The following is a 22,638-nucleotide window of genomic DNA, read 5'->3' as shown; positions in this document are numbered from 1 at the left end:
ATATATTTTGTTCAACGTTGTCTATTGATTTTGTATCATTTTCAGCAGTTGATTTACTAACTGCTTCTAATTCCTTCGTTTCAATTTGGTTTTCTTTATTTGTATCGCCGTCCAAAATATTTCTCATTGAAATATTATCCTTCTTGTTATGATCTTTTTCTGCTTCTCCTAAACTTTTACTTTTTTTGTCGAACCGTTCTTGTAAATTTTGAGTATCTTGTGACGAAGATGGTGACAAATCATTATACAATACTGCAATATCTTCTTTCCTTCGTTTCACAGACTCTTTCTGGTATTCTGTTGAGCTATTGACATCAAACATTAAGTCTGTTTTAATGAAAATATAATCCTGTGAAGCGGTGTCAATTGATACTTTCTTTTCATAAGAATTTTCTACATTAGACTGCAATTCTTTTGAAAATTCTTTCAAAACCATTTCTTCATTTCCTACAGTAACGTCTGTTTTCTCCAAGCTTTTGTTCAAATTATTAGAAACTAAACTACCCTGATAACTCCGACTAGTCGCTGCTTTAATAGTCTCCTTTAACAGTTTTCTTAACTTGATTTCGTTCTGCTTCTGCATAGCGTCTAGTATGGCCCGAATACTTGGATCCACACCAGTAGCCATAGGGCTAACAGAAGATGTGTCTTCTGATTTTTTGCTCATAGTGGTTATTGTACTGTTATTGGAGTCTGTACTAGCGAAGCTATTGCGACGAGTACGATAATATTTAAAAGAATCCAGTTCTTTACCTGAATATTCTTCTTTTCGTGACCAGTTTCAATTTTGGTGATGACCGTAGTCCGCTTTCCGTAGAAGTCGTTTTCACGCAAAGTGAGCTGATCTGCAGAGGTCCGCTGATCCCTCAATCTTCAATGATGCACGTATGCCGAAATGCGTAATTTCGCTTTCTTGAAGTTGATGGATCCTGGCACGGATCGCCAAAATGTCACGTAAAGTTGGTACTTGGGTGGTAGTAAGAAGGCTGCGTCGTAACCCAACTACTTATTTTCCTTTATAAAACTTTATTATAAACACAAAATAACACCGAATCGGAGAATAGGGGTTGTATGAGCACAGCAACTAGAAGAGGAACAAGAACTGTCCAAGCTGGGTGAAGTCTCGGTTTATATACGTTTTGGTTTTAGGATGTTGAGGGGCTAGGTGTAGGTTATGATAGTCGGTCGCCTCGATCGCCTCGCGCTCGTCGCAGGCTTCGATGGCGTCCAGGGGTAAGAGGAGGAGAATAGCAGCAACAACCCCGGAGGTGTCCGAAGAGTTGGAGGCGCAGATGAGGACGAGCTCCCCGGCGGACATCAGCGCGAGCCTGACGATGCACGTGTCCGAGATAATGCACGTCGCGACGACGTCGTCAAACCTCAAGGGGACCTACATCAGATCCCTGAAGAACGCGGCGAGCTACATCACCGCCGCCTGGAACACGGAATCCTCGAGGAGGACGAGGCCAGCGCGAGACACCGACACGAGGCTGTCCGTGCTGGAAGAGGAGAACGCAGCCCTCCGCCAGGAACTGAGGAGACTGGCTGCACGCGTCCACGAGTGCCCGCGATGCACCGACGCGACGCCCGAATACGTCCGTCCTCCGCGGGAAGGGGGAAACGACAGGACGCGTCTAGACGCCCTGGAAAGAGTAGTCCGAGAACTAGGACCTTCCATTCTCAGGATCGTGGAGGAACGATTCGGGGGCACGCGATTGCAACACACCCCCGAAGCACGACCGAGCAAGGACCGCTCCGTCGATCCCCGCGCTGCCCAAACAACGTCGCCCCCAAGGGAGCATGTAGTCTGGTTCTTGGTGTCGGGTACTTTCCTGAGATTTAGTATCGTATACAGCACCCGGGCAACCCTAGAAGCCATCGGAGTTGGGATACGCCCAACCAGCGCACTCGGTACACAGTACCGGTTACCTCAAATAATCGCCCGCAGGAGGCACTCTCGTCTCAGGTCGAACGGGGCCCTTTCCAAGCCCTTCCGTCTGCCGGGACGGTATCCGGAGCAGGTGGGACGCTGCTCACACGCCGAAGGCCACTCGGAGGACTTTGTCCCCCTTAAACCAGCCCTCTTGCCAGCACTTGGCCACAACCACTGCCACCACGAGTCCATACCCATAATTGGTCGAGCCGAGGGTTCGCTACGCCCTCAGGGCTAACACTCGACCGCCCGTGGTACCGTTCATATGTCAACGGTGGGACCGCGCGTGTGGATGTACCGCCACGTCTCTGCTGCACGGTTTACCTGCACACCGTGCAGTCAGACCCAGATGAGACTCACGTAAGCGGGAGTTGAGGAAACGTACCTCGGCGGCTCTCCCGACGGTCTCACCCTTGGCTTCAGGATCGTGGGTGCGCTACTACCCAAGGCTCCGTGGGGAAGATCTTTGTCTTACACCACAGCAACCTTCCTTGCGGTGTACATAGAGGACTCACGTAAGCGGGACGCTTGTCCCGACGGTCCTCCCTGGCTGCGGGACCGTGGGTTTGCCAGCCCCCATAGACTCGCAAAAGCGAATCCTCCCTGCGGAGTCCCCCAAGGGAGTAGGAGGACGGGGGATGGGAACTGGCAGAGACGAAGAAGAAAAGAAGGAGAAGGGGGAAGAAGACGAACGGGACGAAGACAGCAGCCGCCGCCGTCGGAGGAGAGGCGGCGAGGAAAGGATCGACCGCGCCACCACCGACGCGAGCACAACGGCAGCAGCCCCAGCCCGGCAGGACTACAGGCGCACCGAAAGCGAGCGCCCCCGCAACGCAGAAAGGACCACCGCGGACACCCAAGGCGGTCACGCCCCCTCGCGCACCGCGAACATCCGCGGTGACCCTGACGTTGAACGAGGGAGCGAGAATGTCGTACGCCGACGTCCTGGAAGCAGCCAGAACGAGGATCCCGCTATCGGAGCTCGGCATGGAGCGCTTAGAGATGAAGAAGGCGATGACGGGTGCCATCATAATCCAAGTCCCCGGAAACAAGGACAGGGGAAATGCGACGCTACTGGCGACGCGTCTGGCCGAGACGCTGGACCCGACGGCGGTGAGAATCGCCACACCGACCAGGATGGTGGAGCTACGCGTGACCGGTATAGACATCTCGGTCAAGAAGGAGGAGTTGCGAAGAGCATTGGCCTCAGCGGCAGGATGCGGCAGCGCGGAGGTGCAGGTGGGCGAGATCGGCGCCACCAGAGGCGGCCTCGGGTCGGCATGGATCAAGTGTCCGGCAGCAGGAGCCCGCAAGCTGGCCCAGGCGGAGAAGATAGCCCTGGGCTGGTCAACCGCGAGGATAAGGGCCATCCCGAAGCGGCCGTTGCAGTGCTTCAGGTGCCTGGAACTGGGGCACGTACGCGCCACCTGCGTATCCGGCGAAGACCGAGGACACCTGTGCTACAGGTGCGGCGGGAGCGGACACCGCGCCAGAGACTGTCCCGCGTCCGCTCCCAAGTGCCCCCTGTGCGAGTCGCTCGGAGCGCCCGCGAATCACAGGATGGGCGGAGAGGCATGCACCCCCCCCCCCCCCCCAAAGTCAAGAGGAAGAGACCGATCCGCCAACCAGCAGCAGCAGCAGCCGCGGAAGGGACGCCAGGAAGCGCCGCCGAACCAGCAGCGGCGGATGGCCGGGAGGAGGCCATGAAGGTGACCGCATAATTCAAGCGCCTGCTGCAATGCAACTTCGGTAGGTCGAGAAGAGCGCAAGATCTGCTCCTCCAGACCATCCGGGAGAACGAGGTCACCCTGGCGGCGGTGGCCGAACCGCATCGCATTCCCGACTCGCCCAACTGGATCGGGGACCTGGACGGATCCGCGGGGATAACGTGGACGTCAGCCTCGGGCGTCCTGCTGGACCGTGGCAGCGGCTTCGTCTCGGTCGAGTGGCGGGGAGCAGCGGTGGTGGCGGTATACGTCTCCCCGAACATCGACCTGGCCGCGTACGGGGACTTCCTGGATCGAGTCGGCGAGTGCATCGGAAGATGCCTCCCCCGCCAGGTACTCGTCCTCGGGGACTTCAACGCCCACTCGACGCAATGGGGAAATCCCAGGACCAACTCCCGAGGAAGGATGCTCACCGATTGGGCAGCGGGTCTGGGGTTCCTGCTGGCGAACAGGGGCTCGGCGAGCACCTGCGTGGCGTGGAGAGGATCCTCGGTAGTGGACATCACGTGGGCTACCCCGGAGCTGCTCAGGCGAATTCACGCCTGGAGAGTGGCCGAGGGGGTGGAAACGCTGTCCGATCACCTCTACATACTGATGGAGGTGACCCTGGGGGCCGAAGACGACGCCGGGAGACGACGACGACCGGGAGAAAACCGTCGCCGCCCGCCACCGCGATGGCGTCTCAAGGAGAGGGACAAGGAGATGCTACGGGCGGCCACGATCGTGTCCGCCTGGAGCTGGGACGCCCGACGGACGACCGAGTAGGGAAGCATCGACGAGGAGGCGGAGGAGCTCCGAAGATACATGACCGCGGCGTGCGACGCCTCGATGCCACGCTCCGTCCCGGGGGGTGGACGCGACCAGGGAACGTACTGGTGGACTCCGGAGATCGCGGAGATGCGAGAGAACTGCGTTCGGGCCCGCAGAAGATTCCTAAGGGCCCGTCGTCGCAGACTGACGCGCGACGAGGAAGAGATCTCCAGCTGCTGCGAGGAGTACAGAGAGACGAGACGCACGCTTCAGCGGGACATCAAGACCGCGAAAGCTCGGTGCTGGACGGAACTGATCGAGGAGGTCGAATCCGACCCGTGGGGACGGCCCTACAAAATAGTCACGAAGAAGCTACGACCTTCGGCGCCCCCGCTGACCTCGGACATGGATCCGGCGTTGTTGGACAACGTCATCGGGACGTTGTTCCCGCCGGAAGACACGGACGCGAGCCAACCGGCGCCACCCTCCCCCTCCGTCAACGACGACGACCGTAACGGGATGGAGCGAAGAACTGCGAGTGACCGACGAAGAACTCTTCGAAGCAGCCAGGAGGACGGCATCCCGCGACGTGGCGCCGGGCCCCGACGGAATACCTGGCAGGGCGTGGGTGGAGTCGATCGTCACCATGGCTCCCCGCCTGCGACACCTGTTCACCAGATGCCTGGAGGAGGACGCCTACCCCCGGACATGGCGGACGACCAGGTTGGTCCTGCTGCGGAAAGAGGGCCGCCCGCCGGACTCGCCGTCCGCGTACAGGCCGATATGCCTGCTGGACGAGGTGGGCAAGATGCTCGAAAGGATCATCGCCGCCCGGCTGGAGGCCCACATGACCGAGAGGACGCCCGGATGGCACGACAGCCAATACGGATTCCGCCGCGGCCGCTCGACCGTGGACGCGGTGAAGAGGCTGAAGACCATGGCCGAGGACAAAGTCTCCCGAGAAGGGGTGGCGGTGGCGGTATCGCTCGACGTCACCAACGCCTTCAACTCGATCCCCTGAGCCAGGATCGTGGAAGCCCTGCGACACTTCAAGGTCCCGGCGTACCTAGTAGGGATCATACGAGCGTACCTGACCGACAGATACATCGTTTACGCCGGGAAGTACGGGGAGGAAAGAAGACGGATCGAGCGCGGCGTTCCGCAGGGGTCGGTGTTGGGACCGATACTCTGGATCACGGCCTACGACTCCGTCCTCCGATGTCCGATGCCCCCGGGAGCAGGCATGGTGTGCTATGCCGACGATACCCTGGTCCTGGCCGGGGGACGGTGGTGGCACGACGCGGCGAATCGCACGGAGGACGCCGTGGCATGCGCGGTGGGCGCCATTCGGAGGCTCGGCCTGACGGTGTCGCCGGCCAAATGCGAGGCACTGTGGTTCTTCGACCAGCGACGAAGAGGAACATCTCCTCCCGGACTGTCGGTGAACATCGGCGGAGAAGAGGCGGACCTTCGTCCCGAAGGCGACGGCCGCAGCCAACGCCTTGTGCGGCCTCCAAACGAACATCGGCGGAGCAGGATCGAGAGTCCGCCGACTCTACGAAGGAGTAGTTCGGTCCCGAGTCCTCTACGGGGCACCCGTCTGGGCCAGAAGCTTGACGGCCAGTCGCCGCAGCCTGACACTGCTGCGGAGGCTGCAGAGGACGACCGCCATCCGCATAGCGAGAGGCTACAGGACGACGTCGTACGCGTCGGCGACCGTGCTGGCGGCGTCCCCTCCGTTCGAGCTGCAAGCCCTGGCGCTCGAACGCGTATACGAACACCAGAGGAGCCCGACGCCATCCACCGCCAGCCAGCCGGCCCCGAACATCCGGGAGGAAGCGAGGAAGGAGACATGGGAACGATGGCGCTCGCAGCTGATCCAGGAGGACGCCGTGCGGCCGCACCGGGCCGTTCGCGCCGTGCTTCCCAACTGGGAGGCCTGGAGGGATCGAGGCGGAGCGCCACTGACCTTCAGGATGACGCAGGTGCTCACCGGCCACGGAGTATTCGGCGAGTACCTGCTAAGGATTCGGCGAGAGGCGACGTCCATCTGTCACCACTGCGAGGAAGAGGAGGACACGGCGCAACACACGCTGGAGTTCTGTCCGGCGTGGGCGGAACCACGACGCGTCCTACGACTCGAAATCGGCGAGAGCTTAGCCCCCGAAGCGGTCGTCGCGGCCATGCTCAGAGGGCGCCAGGAGTTCGCCGCCATCCGCACTTACTGCGAGCAGGTCATGCTGGCGAAGGAGCGGGCAGAAAGAAACCGGGAACGAGCCCGCGATCCGTCCAGGACATCGCAGCACCCGAGAAACACAACGCGCCACAGGGGCGCGACGCCGCCACCGGCGCCGCCGCGGCCACCGTAGAAGCGCGAAGAACCAGGAAGAGGCGTCAGGGGACGGGGTCCCCAGGATGACGCAGCAGGAGCGAGGCGCTAGGGGGCGTGGTCCCCCCCCCCCCCCCCCCCCCCTAGCGGTCCAAGAAGAGCAGGACGCCTCCCTTCGAGGAAAGGAGAGATAGACGCCCGGGGGTAACCGGTAGTAATTCGGGAGAGATCCCGGGTGCATCTCGACTCAGGCGTCAGGACAGGCCACCGTGGAGTTTTAGTCGGTAAGAGTCCGACACTACCCGCTAGCGGGTGTCCGTGAGGATTTCTCCACGAAAAAAAAAAAAAAAAGTGTAGGTTATGATGTAGAAAAGTGTCCGAAGGTCGGGGGTCCATATCCTATCTCTGATGTGGACGGAGGTACGTCACAGCCTTGGTGTATGCTATGATGATAAGGTGGTGATGTGTCCAAAAGTGTCCGAAGGTCGGGTGTCGATGTATTATCACTGATGTAGGTTGAGATGTGATTGATGTCACAAGAGCTTGGTCGAATATTAACTTTCAACAACTCTTTTCAAACTCACCAGTCACAAGCCACGGTTTACTGAATACATCTTTTTGGAAAATCCTTTTTAGATTTTCGTACAAGGAACATGGTTTGTTTGACAAGGGATTTTCTTTTGAAGCAATTTGGGGTGACAAAAAGGTCTTTTTGTTAGGTAGCTTATCAATAAAAATGTTTTATTAATGACGTAACTGGAACGAATACTAACGAATTTAAATAGAATCGACGACCAAATGGAATATATCTTCTTTTCAATTTTCATAAATCGAAAGCCCTATGGATACGTATAAATGTTTCTTTTACTCGTAGTAAATTATTATTATTCTATTATACGTGTGTATACTACAGAAGGACCATACTAATAGGCACCAACAGCTTTCATCTAACATAATATTTTCATGGAATCTTATAATCATTTTCGCCTCATTGTCTCCGAATAAGTCGTATTTAACAACATTTCGAATTTCGATTTGTTGAAAAAGCCGCTCAATTTGATGCACAAATTTGACTTCGCAAATCGCCTTTTTGTATTCCCCGTACTGGCGAGAACGAAGATAAATGTTCGGCACTGAGCTACTGCTCAGTTGCTACGAGTTAATCCTCATTTTGCTTCAAGTAAATGAAACGCTCTAATCTGTAAGACGTCCATAAGATTCGGTTGACGGTGGCTGTTTCGTGTTAATCGGTGTCTCAATTCTCTAATTTAATTATTGTGCTCGATTTAATGACATGGCGATCTGGTCCAAAAAAAAAAAAAAAAGTGACTCCTTTTTTTGCTTTGATATAACATTTTTACTTTTACGTATGAAATATGGCGAAGAAGTAGTGACCTCTCTTTTATCGATGTAATCATATTAGGGGAACGCAGTAAATGGCTTCTGCAATATCATGGAACTATTCGTATCCCTCGATTAATCAAGTTCCCCTAGGTCAGTGGTTCTCAATTCTTGAAGCGTTTATCGATTAAAAAATAGTTCTAAATCTTCTTCGATTTTCTCCAAAGAATTTTCAAATTGAATATTTAAGACAACATTTAATGAATTCAAATTGAAACGCCTTATTTTATCACGTAAACGATAATTAGGAAAGAGAAAGAATTCGTATTCTATATAGAATATATATTCCATGCAAAGTGTTCCAACAATTTTTAAACCTTTACAAATTTTCCATAACATACTAAAGGAATGTCAGTAATTTGTCATCTCAGTATGCCAATTTCCTTAAATTATGCCAATTGCCAATGTATGCCAATTTGTATAAAATTTAAATCCACCTTTTATTGGTAATCTAAAAATCATTACTTTCTTCAATAATATAGGAAATAATACCTTAAAAATTGCTCAAGAAATACGCAAAATGCGTCGAAGGTAACCGAGCCAAAAAGATAATAAATAAATAAATGTAGTATCGTGGACGAAAGGCCTAAGAAATGTCGGGCGAACTATGAACAATGTCGCGAGAGCCGAGGCGCCGTCGGGCCCATCAATGTGTCATCGGTCTTTTCAAGTGCATAGTTTCGTGGAAAAGACCTACGTGACCCTGGCCACGAGCGTCTGCAAAACACGTGTGCGTTGGGCCTAGGAAAAAGACAACAGAATGCGGCAACGACGAGAGCGGGAGTCGAAAAGCAGAGTGCGAGTCGAGGAGCCGAGTGCGAGCTGAGCGGAGACAGAGGTTGCGAGTGGCGTCGCCGAGAGAGTGTGGATTGCGCTGTTTTCTGTGCGTTTGGCGTGAATAGTTCAGGTTGAACAACAATCGTCTTTTTCTGTCTGATTAACATCTCTATTGTCCACTCTTTGTAAACACATTATATCACGATATTACATAAATAAAAAAGAAATAAATGAATTTAATAGTTAACACGTGGGTACTTGTTGAAATTTGCACCATTTGACGCGAGCAAACCGTTCGAAAGGAAAACACGTTCAGCCGCCAAAGCTGTGGAATTGAGATCACTTAATTCCGTTTGAATCCATCCATTCTCGTTTAATGGCCTATTTGTTTTCAATATCATATCATTTCCAAACATATCGTTCCTGAAAGGCGAAACAAAATGGCAAAACAAATGTACAAAGGTGTATATCAACGTAAGTGTACCAGTATGTCTATATTCGAGATTATTTATCTATTCAAGATAGCAAAGTAAAAATACCATATAGAGGATTTAATTAACGTGTATATCTACGTATATATCATTATATGTAACAGTAACATTATGTGCATATGCGTATAATATTGGTTAAATGTTAAATGTTAATATTGGTTAAATGCGTTAAAGTGAAATGTTATTTACCTATTCAAGATAGCAAAGTAAACATACCATATAGAGGATTTACTACTGTTAACACTCGGTATTCTCGTATTCAAAGTATTTAACCAAATAATTTGGGAATCCAGCGGACGAGCTTGTATTTAATATGATTATATTTAATATAACAACTTTACTCAATATACGCGTAGGATTTTAAATGTCATGAGGGTTGCAGCGGACTCAATTTTAATGTACCTCGATATCTTAGCTTCTTATAATATCCTAATAAAATGTTATTTATCGATTACAATTGTCCTGTCGTATTTTATAGTGTTTGCTTTATAAATGTGAACTTTATTCAAAAAGAGTTCATCGATGATTATCCATTACAGGTTGTTAATAAACCTGAATTATGCACAAAGGAATTGCCGTTAATAACTTAAGATTCTCTGCCCGTCGTACAGGGTACATATAGTAATTATTCTCGACGATCGTAACGTTTAAGTCCAATTCGAGCTTATAGTCCCATGCGAGTTAAACAACGACAATAGTTTGAATTTCTATTTGTTCGTTTGTCGTCTGTTTATACCCGGAGCACCTGCTGTAAACCAATACAAAATTTATTAGATCTATAAATAACACATATAAAACTTATTAATTTATAATTAATATAAAATAGGAGAGCACGAAACTTCCTATTTTATGGATATGTTAAATCTTTGTAAAAAATACCATATCATTAGTATCATTTTAATCGTTCTAAAGGATTTAGCCGCATAAAGCTGTGACCCTTGGAAGAATCGATGTTCACGCGTGACAAATTGAAATTGTGCGAAGGTTCCGGTACGAACATCACAAGCCGAACATCGATACCAGGGGCACAGGCACATGTTCTGGGTTCATTATATATTTATAAAGGGCTGACGATTCAGTGGATGGTCCGGGTAAATTTAAATTGTAAATGAACGCATTGCTGGTTTCAAGTAAAAGCCTGGATAAGAGCGGATATGGTATGAGAGTCTGTCGTGGAAAGGGGAACAGGCCGCTTTTATTTGTAAAGTTTGAATCTCCTCGATATTGAAGATGTTGAAGCTGCAAGTATGTATTTCATTTTAATCCATTCGAGACCGAGATTTAATTGTAAAACGATACCTAGGTGTCGGTACGATCTGAATGTTTAGTTAGAATGATTCTGTGTTTTACTCTCTCCAGGGTATCCTTTTCATACTTTGATTTTAAATCGATGACAATCTTAAATAGTATGCCTCATATTTTTAAAATATAAAATTATATACTATGTTATTCTATAATGTATTATGTACAGTTAAATATATATATATAATAATTCTATATTGAAAAAAATATGAAATTAACATGATATATACATTACTACGTAAGTTATATATAAAATATGTATATTATACCCTTGCCTACTGACTGATATGAATTTCTTTCGGTCTCGAATGCGTTAAAAGAGAGCGCAAAGAAGGCGAAATTACTTATTGTAATTAGTAAATCGACCTGAGAGGCAGACAGATACAAGAAAGAAGGAATATTATATTAGCGGCATTATCATGTTTTTGCTCTCTTTAAGTCTTTCATCGAGACAGACAATCTACAGGTATTAATCGACCAATTTCTCCAAGCTGATAACTTCGAATTGATGTTTATATATAAGAAGTGTTATGTGTTAATCTGTCTAAATGTTTAAAAGGTGTTATAAATTAAATGTTGTTAAACGATACGTAATTGCCTTTTGATCGTAAATTTTACTATCAAGGGGTCTTTTATGTATGCGTAATCATTGTGAATTATAACAATTTATGTGATCGATATTAAAGGTGTTTAAAAGCATATTATTATTATATATTATTATTCTATTCTCCTATATTATTATCCTATATTATTATAGCATTCCTATATTATTATAATATCCAATTACATGTTGATACACAAGATATACAGATTATTATTTATAACGTTTTGGTTTTCTTAATTGAGTCATTCATTTAGTACAAATGATAAGAAATTAGTAATAATTCGCAAAAAAAGGATATTGTAGTAGAAATATTATAAAAAAACATTTTCTGTTTTAGTGTAGAGTTACTCCTTCTTACAGACAGTGTCGTACAAATCTGTACGTCTCTGAGAAAATGTAGGTATCTGAGCCCTTACTTCCTCAACAACTTTTAGATCTGTTAGAAAAAAGAAACATACGAAGTAATAAGTAATGCTTACTAATAAATTCAACAAATACAGAGGAAGATGGCTAAATCGATAAATTAGCGAGACTAAAAATTAATTACATCATGGATCTCTCGCTTTTAATTTTAAGCTGTAAATTACCGATATCGGTGACTGCCATATTCTCTTGAGTTTCCAAATCGTAAAGAATCTCTCCCCAGGGATTGGTCAACTGTGTATGCCCCCATGCGACGTAACTTGCTGAAGGAACACGAGCCGGTGATATGCAAGCAACGTATAATTGATTATCATTCGCTCTGGAACGCTGAAGTAATGACCAGTGCAGTGGTCCAGTGGTCATATTGAATGCCGCTGGATATATCAGCATTTGGCAACCTAACCCAGAGAAGCAGGAAATATGAAGCCACCGAATACCAATTAACTTCGTAGTTGCACGGTTCACATTCCATCATTTCTGAATATGCGAGGACAGTCCTCTTATTGTGCTTTTAATTCTTTTATTTGTTTCATTTTCAGCAAATATACTGGTTTTTTAAATTAAGCTTCTTTTTATACAGATATTTAATTTTTTGCTAGTTAAGTATTGATCGATTAAGTTACTGTACCTTTGTTCCGATAAATGCGTGCCATTTCCTCGAATCTAATATCATAGCATATGCCAATACCTATTTTGCAGCCCTTCACATCGAACGTCGTTAGGGAGTTACCAGGACTGAGTGAATCACTCTCTCGAAAAGTAATCTTATTAGGAATGTCGATGTCGAATAGATGTACCTAATAACATAAAAATGTAGTCGCTAATTCTATTGCTGCAACTTTTGTAATTTAATATCAAAGTTACCAACTCCTAAACTTTAATTATTTTTTATTTAATAACTGACAGCGTTTTTATCACTTTCTTTTATTAAAAAATCTTATCATTTAATAATGTTTAAAAAGGAGAAAAAATAAGTATTTTCGTATGTGAAAAATTTATATTACACATTACAACAAAAATGGGCGTTTTCCGTATCATAACGTATTTTATAAACCGTAAATTATAGAATTGGTTATAGTATACGTATGTACATATGTATATTCCTAAATTATTCCTAGATAGAGTCACTTTCTTCACCCCAATATTTTCAAATTCAAAGCCATAAAGGAATATATTACTTACCTTTCGGTGTTTTGCTATCAAAGTTCCATCGGGACCCCAAATAGTACAGGTATTGTACAATTTATCGCCCTCTATTTCAGGCATCGTACCACCAACTACATAGATGTTGTTTTCTTTAGCTGCATTCGATAAAGCAACGCTCGTTTCACCATCAGGAATACTCTCGGCGTATTTTCGAAAGTACTCTGCATTGCAATATTTCAATTAATGAAAAATAACTGTCTTTTGTTCCAACCATAAATTAAATTGAAATTTTTGTCAGTTTTTTATTTTTTAAATTATTAAAATAACTAAGTTTTATATCTCGACTTAATTAAATATGCAATTACTTAGCTAACAGTATATATAATAAATTGTTTCTACAGGTTCAAAATGAAAAATGAATATTTAGAAATATTTAATTACGACAATGCTATTTGTGTTAGCATCAGTGGCTTGTTACTCTACGACTTTGCTAGTACTTTTTGAAACATAAAGTTAGTTTTCAATTAACACTTATACTAGAGGCGGAATTATAAATGCAAAATAATTGATAATACCAATTTATAAGTACCTAATTATTAGTATCTTAAAAAATATATTTATACAAAAATCACGATAATCATGAAAATGGGGAAATCCTATATTCTCGACTCAATTCACAATCTTTATGGAAGTATAAACGGTAAGGTAATTTGTCTACTTTTACTTTTTTCTATATAGTTGTTACACACATGGTAAATTATTGAAAAAAAAAACAAATTATTACGTATTCCATATGGTGAATTAAAGCATTCAGGAAGAGCTATAATATCAGCATTGCGCTCTTTTGCGCTAGAAATGTAGGAAACTGCCCGCTCTACATTTTTGCGTTTTACTTCATTTACTTCAAGTTGTACCAACGCCAAGCGAAATGCTAAAATGTTGGAAAAGTTAAATACATTCGGTTATATATTTCCCATACTTTTTATCTATAAATACTTTTTACATAGTGAATACTTACTCGACATCGTTCGCACTACTTGTTTAGCGATGTTTGTAAGTATCATAATGTTGAGGTTATGTATGGTACTACTCAATATCAACATTACGTAAGCAATACGCAGGGATTTTTAATAATTCTTGGTAAAGTTTAGGACATTAATTTTGATGTAATTGTAAACATTATTTGTTCACAATTTGTCCATTTACTTTGCAACAAAAAGAACGCATCTGCAAGCGTGTTAATCGGATAACGACGAACTTCATTTCGCAAACACCGACACGTGAAACATTTTGAAGTTACGTCGACGCGAGAGTAATTGGTTCCCTTAAATTCCTCAATTTCCATTTCTTTCGCCATGTATATTCGAGTATTGCATTTGAATTGCAGAGCAGTCGAAAGTAGAGGAGCACCTCGCCGATATATCGACAGGAACATGAATTTTTTTTCATAGGGCGAATATTTTTTCCATTGAATTATTAAACCGAGTCAAATTTTCAAACTCAACCACTTAATTTAATCGTTTTACATAAAACATTTCAATCTTTTTTCTTCTAAATACTTTACCTATATTTCATCTGGCTGAATATTCCATATTTTTAAAGCTTGTTGATAATTACAAATACGTAATTATCATACTGAAGCTAGAAATTTGAAGTACAATTGCTCTGCGCGAAAGGAAATAATTCAACGTTTTGTATATAGCTGTTAAAATGATATAATAAGTTTCAGTAAAATAGCTTCACTAAAATTTATGGTTTTTTTCCTTTTCTATTTTTTTTTTTTTTTGTTTTATGTGTTCAAGGGCGAACGTTCCCTCTCATTTCTTGTATTTTTATGAGGAATTTAGCCTTTTTACACCACGAGAGCCTCAACGTTTTCATTTTCACGCTTACGCTACGCTCGTTAAACACGTTCTAATGAGACCATGTGCTGACATTGCGAGTTTTATTATTTTCGCACAATAATTTATCATTTTAGATTCAAATATTACATTCATACATTTTTCGTTGTAAATTTCTTTCTCTATTTAAACAATTTACCATTGTTGCTACAATAAATCAATTAATTAAATTAATTGATCAGTTTAAACTTAAAATATCATTTCATAAGTTTTCGTCACTTGAATCTAAAAACAACAGAAAACGGTATACCCGCATCATACATAGAAAGGAGATTAAAACGCTAGAGTGATCATATTCAACGATCACAAAACGATAATAGGACATTGTGTTTCTTCTGAAGGGCATGAAATTGTCAGGAGATTATGCCATAAATGAAATTGGAAGCTGGCTGGTCAAAGGGATTAAACTCGGTTAAACTCAATTGTGCTATATTGCACAAAGACTTGAGAACTGCTACCAAATATCTACTAGCTTAAAGGTGTGCTGATTACACCTTACAAATTGTAATTATATTTCAAATACAATCTCCTAAATAATAAGTAAATTAAATTAATACTTTACCTAGAATCTGTGATACATTAATATAACAAAAATACATTTCTTAAATTATTCATTAATTTGCAATGTAATTAGAATATTATCTTTATTTTCTGGTGTCTTTATTATTCTTAAAAGATACGCTGCTTGTTTGCAAATTTAACACTACGTATGCTATTAATAAATCATTTTATATTTAATTTTGCAACCTTCAATCATTGTTAAAATTGATTGATAATACCGTTGGTTAATAGAAATTTGAAAATGCTCTCGTTTCCACTCGATTAAAAGGTAATTGCACAAACTGTCACAGTGTTGACTACAAATCACGTGTGTCGTTCTATTAAATTTATACACAATAGTATTTATTCTCGTTTTAATTTAAAATGAAATATGTTATTGTATGAATAACAGAATGTTCAAATAATTGAAACAACTTTTTGTCCTCTAATTAATGATTCTCATTTAAAAAAATTTAAGAATTTTAATCAAGAAGATTTTGAAGTCTCGATCTAAAATGACCAAGGATTGAAACAGAGAATATTTTGATGCCGACAAATACATATTCTTCAGATATGAAACAAATGTGATAATAAAAATCGGTGTACATGAATGAATGTTGAAATATTGGAAAATTGTATAATTATATCCATTCTCTGTTGCGTTTAGATGTTTCAATTAATGTTTCATCAGAATTTTTATCGAATATTTTGGAGGTACTGGCTGTAAGGTTTTTTTTTAAATTAAAATTAAAATTAAATGTAAGAACAGATTCAAAGTATAACATTTAAAAATTTGTGGTTATAAAATTTACTTGTATGTCATAATTATGTAAGTGAATTAATCTCATAATTAATTAAATGAATTTATTCTATGTGAGTAAATTATATTTATCTATAATAAGTCTTAACTTATTATTATCAGCTAACACTGCATAATACTAAGTAAAGTAACTGAAAATTCTCGACGTGAGAATTAATTATAATTTCAACAAGAAAATAAAAAAGAAAAGAAAAGAAAAGAAAAAAAAATTCTATGTATGTGATTGTTCTATGTAAGTAATTCTATGTAAGTAATTCTATGTAAGTGATTTGGGGCTCGGCCAGTACCTTGCCCTTCTTTGGGATATTCCGAATTATCTGTCCTCTCCGAGCTGCAAATCTGATATCTCAGATGTTAGGGTTAACCCCCTGGCCGGTAAGGCACGATAGACAGATGAGACTAAACGGCTGGTGGAGAGGGCAATCATCAACAGAGGGTCACACCGTGCGGATACAATACTGGGGTCTCAATAAAATCTTACAACCGTGGTGTTCAGAACATCAAACTCTGTTTGCATACACCCGGTGCACATAAAGTGTCAAATTACACTAACACTGGATTTATTGAACCTCTTTCACCTTGACCAGTGGCTCTTTAGTTTATGATTTGCAACAGAATCCCTGCATCAACGCAGGTTCACGAAACATACAACTTCACGCACCAAATATCGATTACAGTCAATCGACACTAACAATCAATAATTTGTCTGCGAGATGCTCCTCTGGAAGTTTTAACTATATATATTCCGGTTTTAACTATATATATTTAACTATATATATTAACTATATATTTTCCCTAGGAACAGTAAGATTTTAACGATACAACTTTATCAAGAGATCTTAATGTCATAAACGGTATCGAAACTTCGTAATTAATATTGTTAAGGAAGAAAATATTGGTAATCTCCTCTAACGACGAGCGCTTGATATTCACAACTAGAACTCGATATCTTAGCTTCTTATAATATCCTAATAAAATGTTATTTATCGATTACAATTGTCCTGTCGTATTTTATTGTATTTGCTTTATAAATGTGAACTTTATTCAAAAAGAGTTCATCGATATAACGGTATTGAAGAGAACTACTCGAGAAACTATATCTAGCCCTTGGATGGAGGGATTGCTTGCTTCTTACAATCGAATAATTGGAGTGTAACTAGAAACACGAACGGTAGTTTAGCAATGGAGAAGAACTTTAGAACGACAGCAATTTTCTTCTTGTTTCTTTGAGAAAGGCACCGTTCATTTTATGTTTGACGAGAATGGGGTTGTTGGACGAATTTGATTAAAAAGGAAAGATCTTTAACAAATATTCTTCCCATTGATACATTCCTATATTTTTGTTTTAATTATTTGAAAATGCAATTTTGCATATACCTATGTGCAATTATATACTATAATCGCAGGCGTTTCTTTAAAATGATGTACTATTGAAACAAGGCAAAGTATCGTCGAATTCTTCTAGATTCAATTTCTCAAAAGAATGGCTCTATTGATTAACCAAACATAGTTCCCATAAGCATATACGTACTTCTCAGAAAAGATAGTTATATCTAGATCAATATTACTCCCCACAGTGACCTATATGTCAAAGAAAAAAAAGACACATCAAGTATTAAATCATACTACTATTACGTCCACTATCTCTACAAATCCTCCACTCTTGGAAAAGTCTATCTTATTCAAACGTAACGTAACTCAAATTAAATCTTTTCCATCATCATAAATACGAAACATTTATAAAATTATCATCTTCGATTATTTACTCAACATCTAGCTAACAAAATCTTCTCCATCGCCGTACCCCTTAATCCTAACCGCGTACAATTAACGTATGAATAGTTAATTTATTGAAATTTAAACGACCATTTTACGCTACTTGTACTCGAATGATTTTAGGATCTTGCTGTATCTCTTGCACAGTGTTATACTGACAGGCGAGAAATATAGAAACGTAACTTCCGATCCACTGATTTACCCTAAACACACGATGATAGGTTATACGGTGGACGCAATACAGAAGCGTTTCCGATGCAATTCGAAGGTGCGTTGTTACAATGGAGTTCATCGATCCATAGTGACTATTTCCCCGCCAACTACAGCCTGTAATAACGGAATAGCCAATAAAGTATATCCAGTCGATTTAATCGTTACCCCCACGGTGCACCGCGCGCACGGAGATCGGATCGGTGATTTTCACGTGATGTTTCGCAAATCGTGAGGCGCTCGCGTGATTCGCGCGTTTTAAGCGTTCCCGCTCTTCCCGTCCGATAGAAAGAGAAAGGGAACAGGGGGTGGAAGGAAGAGGGAAGATACGTGATGCGGGTTCAACCTGCCGCGGGAACCTTTAAAGAAGGTCGGTGCAACGGGAGAGATGTAATTTTAATAAATTGGAGAACAAGTCATTGTAAAAGATTGATATTCAGATGTTGGAGATGCAGCAGATTTACAACTCGCTGGAATTAAGTTAGTTAAGATGTTGAAAACCTAATGTCTTTTCAAAGGCGTTTGCCGCGTTTCTTTTCAAATCAAAATACATACATACGATACGTACGATGTATGCGCCTAAAGTTTTAAAGTTAATTTCTATTCAAGGAATGGACTGTTTTATTATAGATTTAGGAAATTGAAAAGAAGCAATTGCTTGTTTCTAAGAAAGAATCGCGAGAAGTACAGTTAGAAACTGTATTGTGAATCACTTTTCCTGGTTTCCGTAACGAGGAAGTGAAAAAAAAAACGCAGACAAGTCAGCGTTTACCGCAGCTAAATGGAAGATACGCAGGTACGAGTCGTTACAGTTTTGTCGTTGCAACGATTCCCGCTGCGTAATTTGATAATGAACAGTTGAAAAATAGCAGCGTTGTGTCCGTACTCTTTAATATCCCATTATATGGAAGTTAACGACCGGAAAATACACCGCTCGACTACTTGAAGGAAGTAGCTCATGAGCAAGTCTTTTGTATCCTCGCAATGGTATAATTCCTGTAACGTCTCGTCCTCGGAGGATTTATTTCGTTGATTTGTACTTGTTTATTGCTTTTGTGTTTTCATGAATGGAACATGTCGCATGCGAATCGTAATATGGTTTTAATGGCGTTTCGACTTCAATGATATCAGCGGCTGATTGCGCTTCCCGTAAGAAGCTTCCAATCATTATGTATTTTAGGAACAACAAATAAGGATATTTAGAGAACGAATTAATTATTCAATTGTTCGCGCAAGAAATACCTGTCTCTTTTTCGAAAGTTATAAGTGCTGTTTTCAAAGAGTTCCTTAGCTCACCATAAACCAGATAAGAATCTTTGGTTCCGTCTAGAAAAAGAAACCTTCAGATCAAACCGAAAGGGGTTCGGATTATATTTTCTAATCGTATTTGTATATTTCTTTTTACGGTCAGCTTGTCATCCACGTACAATCGAACAGAGAGTCCATTAATTATTTCCCTTCGACTTGTTTCAGGGGGAGCATCTCGGAAGCCATGCCGGCTGACGAGTTCGCTGGAAATCGAAACAGAAGCAAACCAAGACTGCAACCACCTTAACGAACCGCTATTATCACTGGCAAGGTCATCGGGCAGACCGGATCTAATCATGCTCACGCCGACCATGCTTCCTGTGCACTCGTTCCTCTTTCTTAACGACGTCAACCAGAAGATCGGGTGCTAAAAAATTCGAAATCGAGTTGATTGAAAATCTCAAGGAATATTAAAAAAAAAATAAGAATAAACAATTTGATATAGAAATCATCCATTTTGGGCAAAGAAAAGAAACAATCAGAAAAAGGAATAACCACAGAAGCTCTGAATTTCATTGCTTCCTAATGGTACTTCCTTGGATATTTTTACATTCTGGAGGCGTGAACGAACTCTGAAAAACAGAAACGACTTCTATCGGATGATCGAAAGAACTACCTGGACACTGAGTATAATTATTCACACGTGCGGATGCCATTTCCGGCATGTTTCTCCATGAAGAAGGTCAGCTTCAGTTTTTGCCACTTGTAGATAGAAGTTGAAGTGGCGGACGTCTTAACGAGGTTGCTAGAATGTCAAAGAAATAGATGAGGGAAATATTATGAAGATATATTTATGAATATCTAATTGAGCATTTAATTAAGAACTTAATCGAAAGACCAAAATAAGTTGGTTCTTGAGACCAAGTACCTATCTAAGTATAATAGTCTTTTGTACTTACGGTTTAGTAAGAGGACTCGAGTAAAACGATTACTCGTTAAAAGGAACAATAGAATAATCATGCCTCCGCAGACGGTGGTCTCTGCTTTCATGCCTCATCGCGGAGAATCTCAGCGAAAAAAGTGTCCCGAAGCGTGAGCTGAAAGGTGGCTATGTAGGCTGCCTAGTGAATGCCGTCGCCATGGTGGAGCTGGCGTGTAGCAACTCCCTAAGTCCAGGAACCTAATCCCGCGTCAGAAAGACAAAATTCGCTACGGAGAAAAGTAAACAAAAATATATATATAGGAAAGAAGAGACAAAGATTAAAGGTCGTTAAGAATTAAAGGTAATTTAATGATAAAAGGGAGAAAGAATTGTGTAAAAATTCTACTGGGAAAGAAAAGAAAGAAGAAACCTCCAACGAGAAAGACGTGCTCAGAAGCGAGTCCCGCGTAGCGCCATGTAGAGGAGCAGGAAGAAGCGCAGTCTTCCTCAGGCATTCCAGCGTCGAGTAATGCTGAAGCATATCCTGACGGGGCAACCGTCGTCAGCGGGCTCCAGGCACCAGCACAATGACTACCAGGCGTGCACGGGCTCGTTGCACGGTGGCCAACACCACCATCATCATTCTGGTCACCAACAGGATCAACAGCAACACCATCATTACAACCAAAACAGCAACGTTCGTGGAACGACAGGGGGGAGCCAAGGACGGGGAGTCGACGTTTACGACTCGGTGGTCCATCAAAGAGCCAACGTGCATCAGGCTGCCACCACGCCATCTTCCACTCACAGACACCCTTTGAATCATTCTCAGTTGAGCGTGAACAATCTTTCTCAACGATTGAATCACTCGCACGCTCTTAATCTGTCCACGTTGTCCACGTCGAAGCATTCTGTGAACAGCGTCAGTCCTATGCCGGTGGAAATAACAATAACAATAATAATAATCTGTCGACTACATTGGGGGTGATATCCCCGGCGCCGCTGCACCAGGACAACAGACCTAAAGCGAATGGAGGCTTTGATATCTCGAGACTGTCCAGATTACCCAGTCAGGCGACACCTTCGCCTGCACCTGCTCTTCAGGGTACGACTACCGGGGGACAGTTAACCGGTCCCGGTTCCACGGCGTACCCCTTGAACGCTTCCTGGTCGTCGTCCCTGTCAAGGAATCACAAGGACCACGAGGTTGGCGCGAAAGAGACGTTGACCAGTTTGGGTTTATTGTGTCTAGTGTCGTTGTTACTGGCGCTACTCTCGTTGATCTTCTTGCTGAAGATCTCACCGTTAACGGTGACGCCGAGTAGCCTGATCAGCCCGGAAGAGTATACGATTGTCTACGAGGTGACGTTAGCGCTGTACGCACTCGCCCTCTCCCTAAACCTCTGCTGTCTGCTCGTGTGCGCTATACAGTTCCTCTTCACTGTGAAACTCGTCAAGACTTCGTATCAAGGACATTGGTGAGTAGAGTTTTCGTTTTATGCCACGTTGGGTAAATCTGTGATTTATAACGCTTTAAATACCTTTGTACATAATCCGTACTTTACTCAACCCGAAGGTCGAACAAGGTGTGAATAATATGTACGTTTAAAGTTTGTATCCTTAAGATACTGTTATCTTTGAAAATCCGGAAGTCAAACAAAATACACAAAGAGAAACTTCTAAAAGTGCAAATAAACATTGAGATACAAATATCCTTTAATCCGAACTATACATATGATGGAAAGAGGACTCTCATAGTCATCGACATTTTCCCTCCTAAATGTCAACAGCATCCATATTTACATTGTTGCTGTTGTACATGTAACTTTCCAAACTTACTTAGGTATTGATAAAGAAAAGAAAAATAAGCATTTTCCTGGTAGCTGGGAATTCGCGGGATTCGCGGTCGAACGATGATTACCATTAATTTCTATAATCTGGCGACGCTATCCTCAATCAAGATTATCCTTGTGCCGGAATATAAGTTCTCATTCGTCCATGCGTGGCCTATCTGTGTGCGTCTGGAACAATGGCAGTGTCCCGTATCCCGTGCGATATATCAGAGGCCTGTCTAGTGTTTCTTCTCACGCGGCCTGGAGGACGAAACGCAAAAATTCACGTCCTGTACTTGACGTGCAAGCGTTCACCGACCGCGTGTCCCGTTTTTACCGATCAAACACGTGTCTGCAATCACAATACGATACTGTATGGTGAGATGTATCCGTAAATGCGTATGTTTCATGACGCGAACCTTGAAAATGAAAATTACACTTTCGTTTATTCCTCGAGCGTCGTGCACGCAGGAAATCGTATAATAATTTTATTAGTAAGATTTTTT

At 43.0% G+C, this 22,638-nt stretch overlaps 2 protein-coding genes, 1 long non-coding RNA gene and 1 pseudogene across 3 annotated transcripts in view; 3 read left to right on the top strand and 1 right to left on the bottom strand.

The window, feature by feature from the left end:
- The first annotated feature begins 1,088 nt into the window (after positions 1 to 1,088).
- LOC126876644 (uncharacterized) lies at positions 1,089 to 3,640 on the top strand. Its single transcript, XM_050639545.1, has 2 exons — positions 1,089 to 1,802; positions 2,561 to 3,640. Exons 1-2 carry the CDS (start codon positions 1,221 to 1,223, stop codon positions 3,638 to 3,640), a joined length of 1,662 nt encoding a protein of 553 aa, XP_050495502.1. The 5' UTR covers positions 1,089 to 1,220.
- Positions 3,641 to 7,169: 3,529 nt separating this feature from the next.
- LOC126876665 (uncharacterized) lies at positions 7,170 to 11,411 on the top strand. The gene is made up of 2 exons (XR_007694416.1): positions 7,170 to 8,708; positions 9,142 to 11,411. It is a non-coding gene; the product is annotated as an uncharacterized LOC126876665 (long non-coding RNA).
- Positions 11,391 to 22,638, bottom strand: part of LOC126876653 (omega-amidase NIT2-like) — a 28,171-nt gene continuing 16,923 nt past the window's right edge. Inside the window, exons 3-5 of the mRNA XM_050639563.1 lie at positions 12,366 to 12,534; positions 11,902 to 12,135; positions 11,391 to 11,750 (exon numbers count right to left, since the gene is read on the bottom strand). Coding sequence (XP_050495520.1) covers positions 11,659 to 11,750; positions 11,902 to 12,135; positions 12,366 to 12,534 — 495 coding nt within the window. The 3' untranslated portion in view covers positions 11,391 to 11,658. The remainder of the gene's footprint in view (positions 11,751 to 11,901; positions 12,136 to 12,365; positions 12,535 to 22,638) is intronic.
- LOC126876652 (nuclear transcription factor Y subunit gamma-like) lies at positions 19,210 to 21,877 on the top strand (annotated as a pseudogene).

This window comes from Bombus huntii, unplaced genomic scaffold, assembly GCF_024542735.1.
Source record: "Bombus huntii isolate Logan2020A unplaced genomic scaffold, iyBomHunt1.1 ctg00000089.1, whole genome shotgun sequence".
In the NCBI taxonomy this organism is placed as follows: domain Eukaryota; kingdom Metazoa; phylum Arthropoda; class Insecta; order Hymenoptera; family Apidae; genus Bombus; species Bombus huntii.
Note: the sequence above shows the minus strand (reverse complement) of the source record. Positions and strands in the feature narration are given on the sequence as shown.

Coding starts and splice junctions, on each gene's coding strand:
- LOC126876644 (XM_050639545.1), top strand. CDS start 1,221: ATGGCGTCCAGGGGTAAGAGGAGGAGAATAGCAGCAACAACCCCGGAG. Junction 1,803..2,560: donor CGTCGCCCCCAAGGGAGCAT/GTAGTCTGGTTC, acceptor CCAAGGGAGTAG/GAGGACGGGGGATGGGAACT.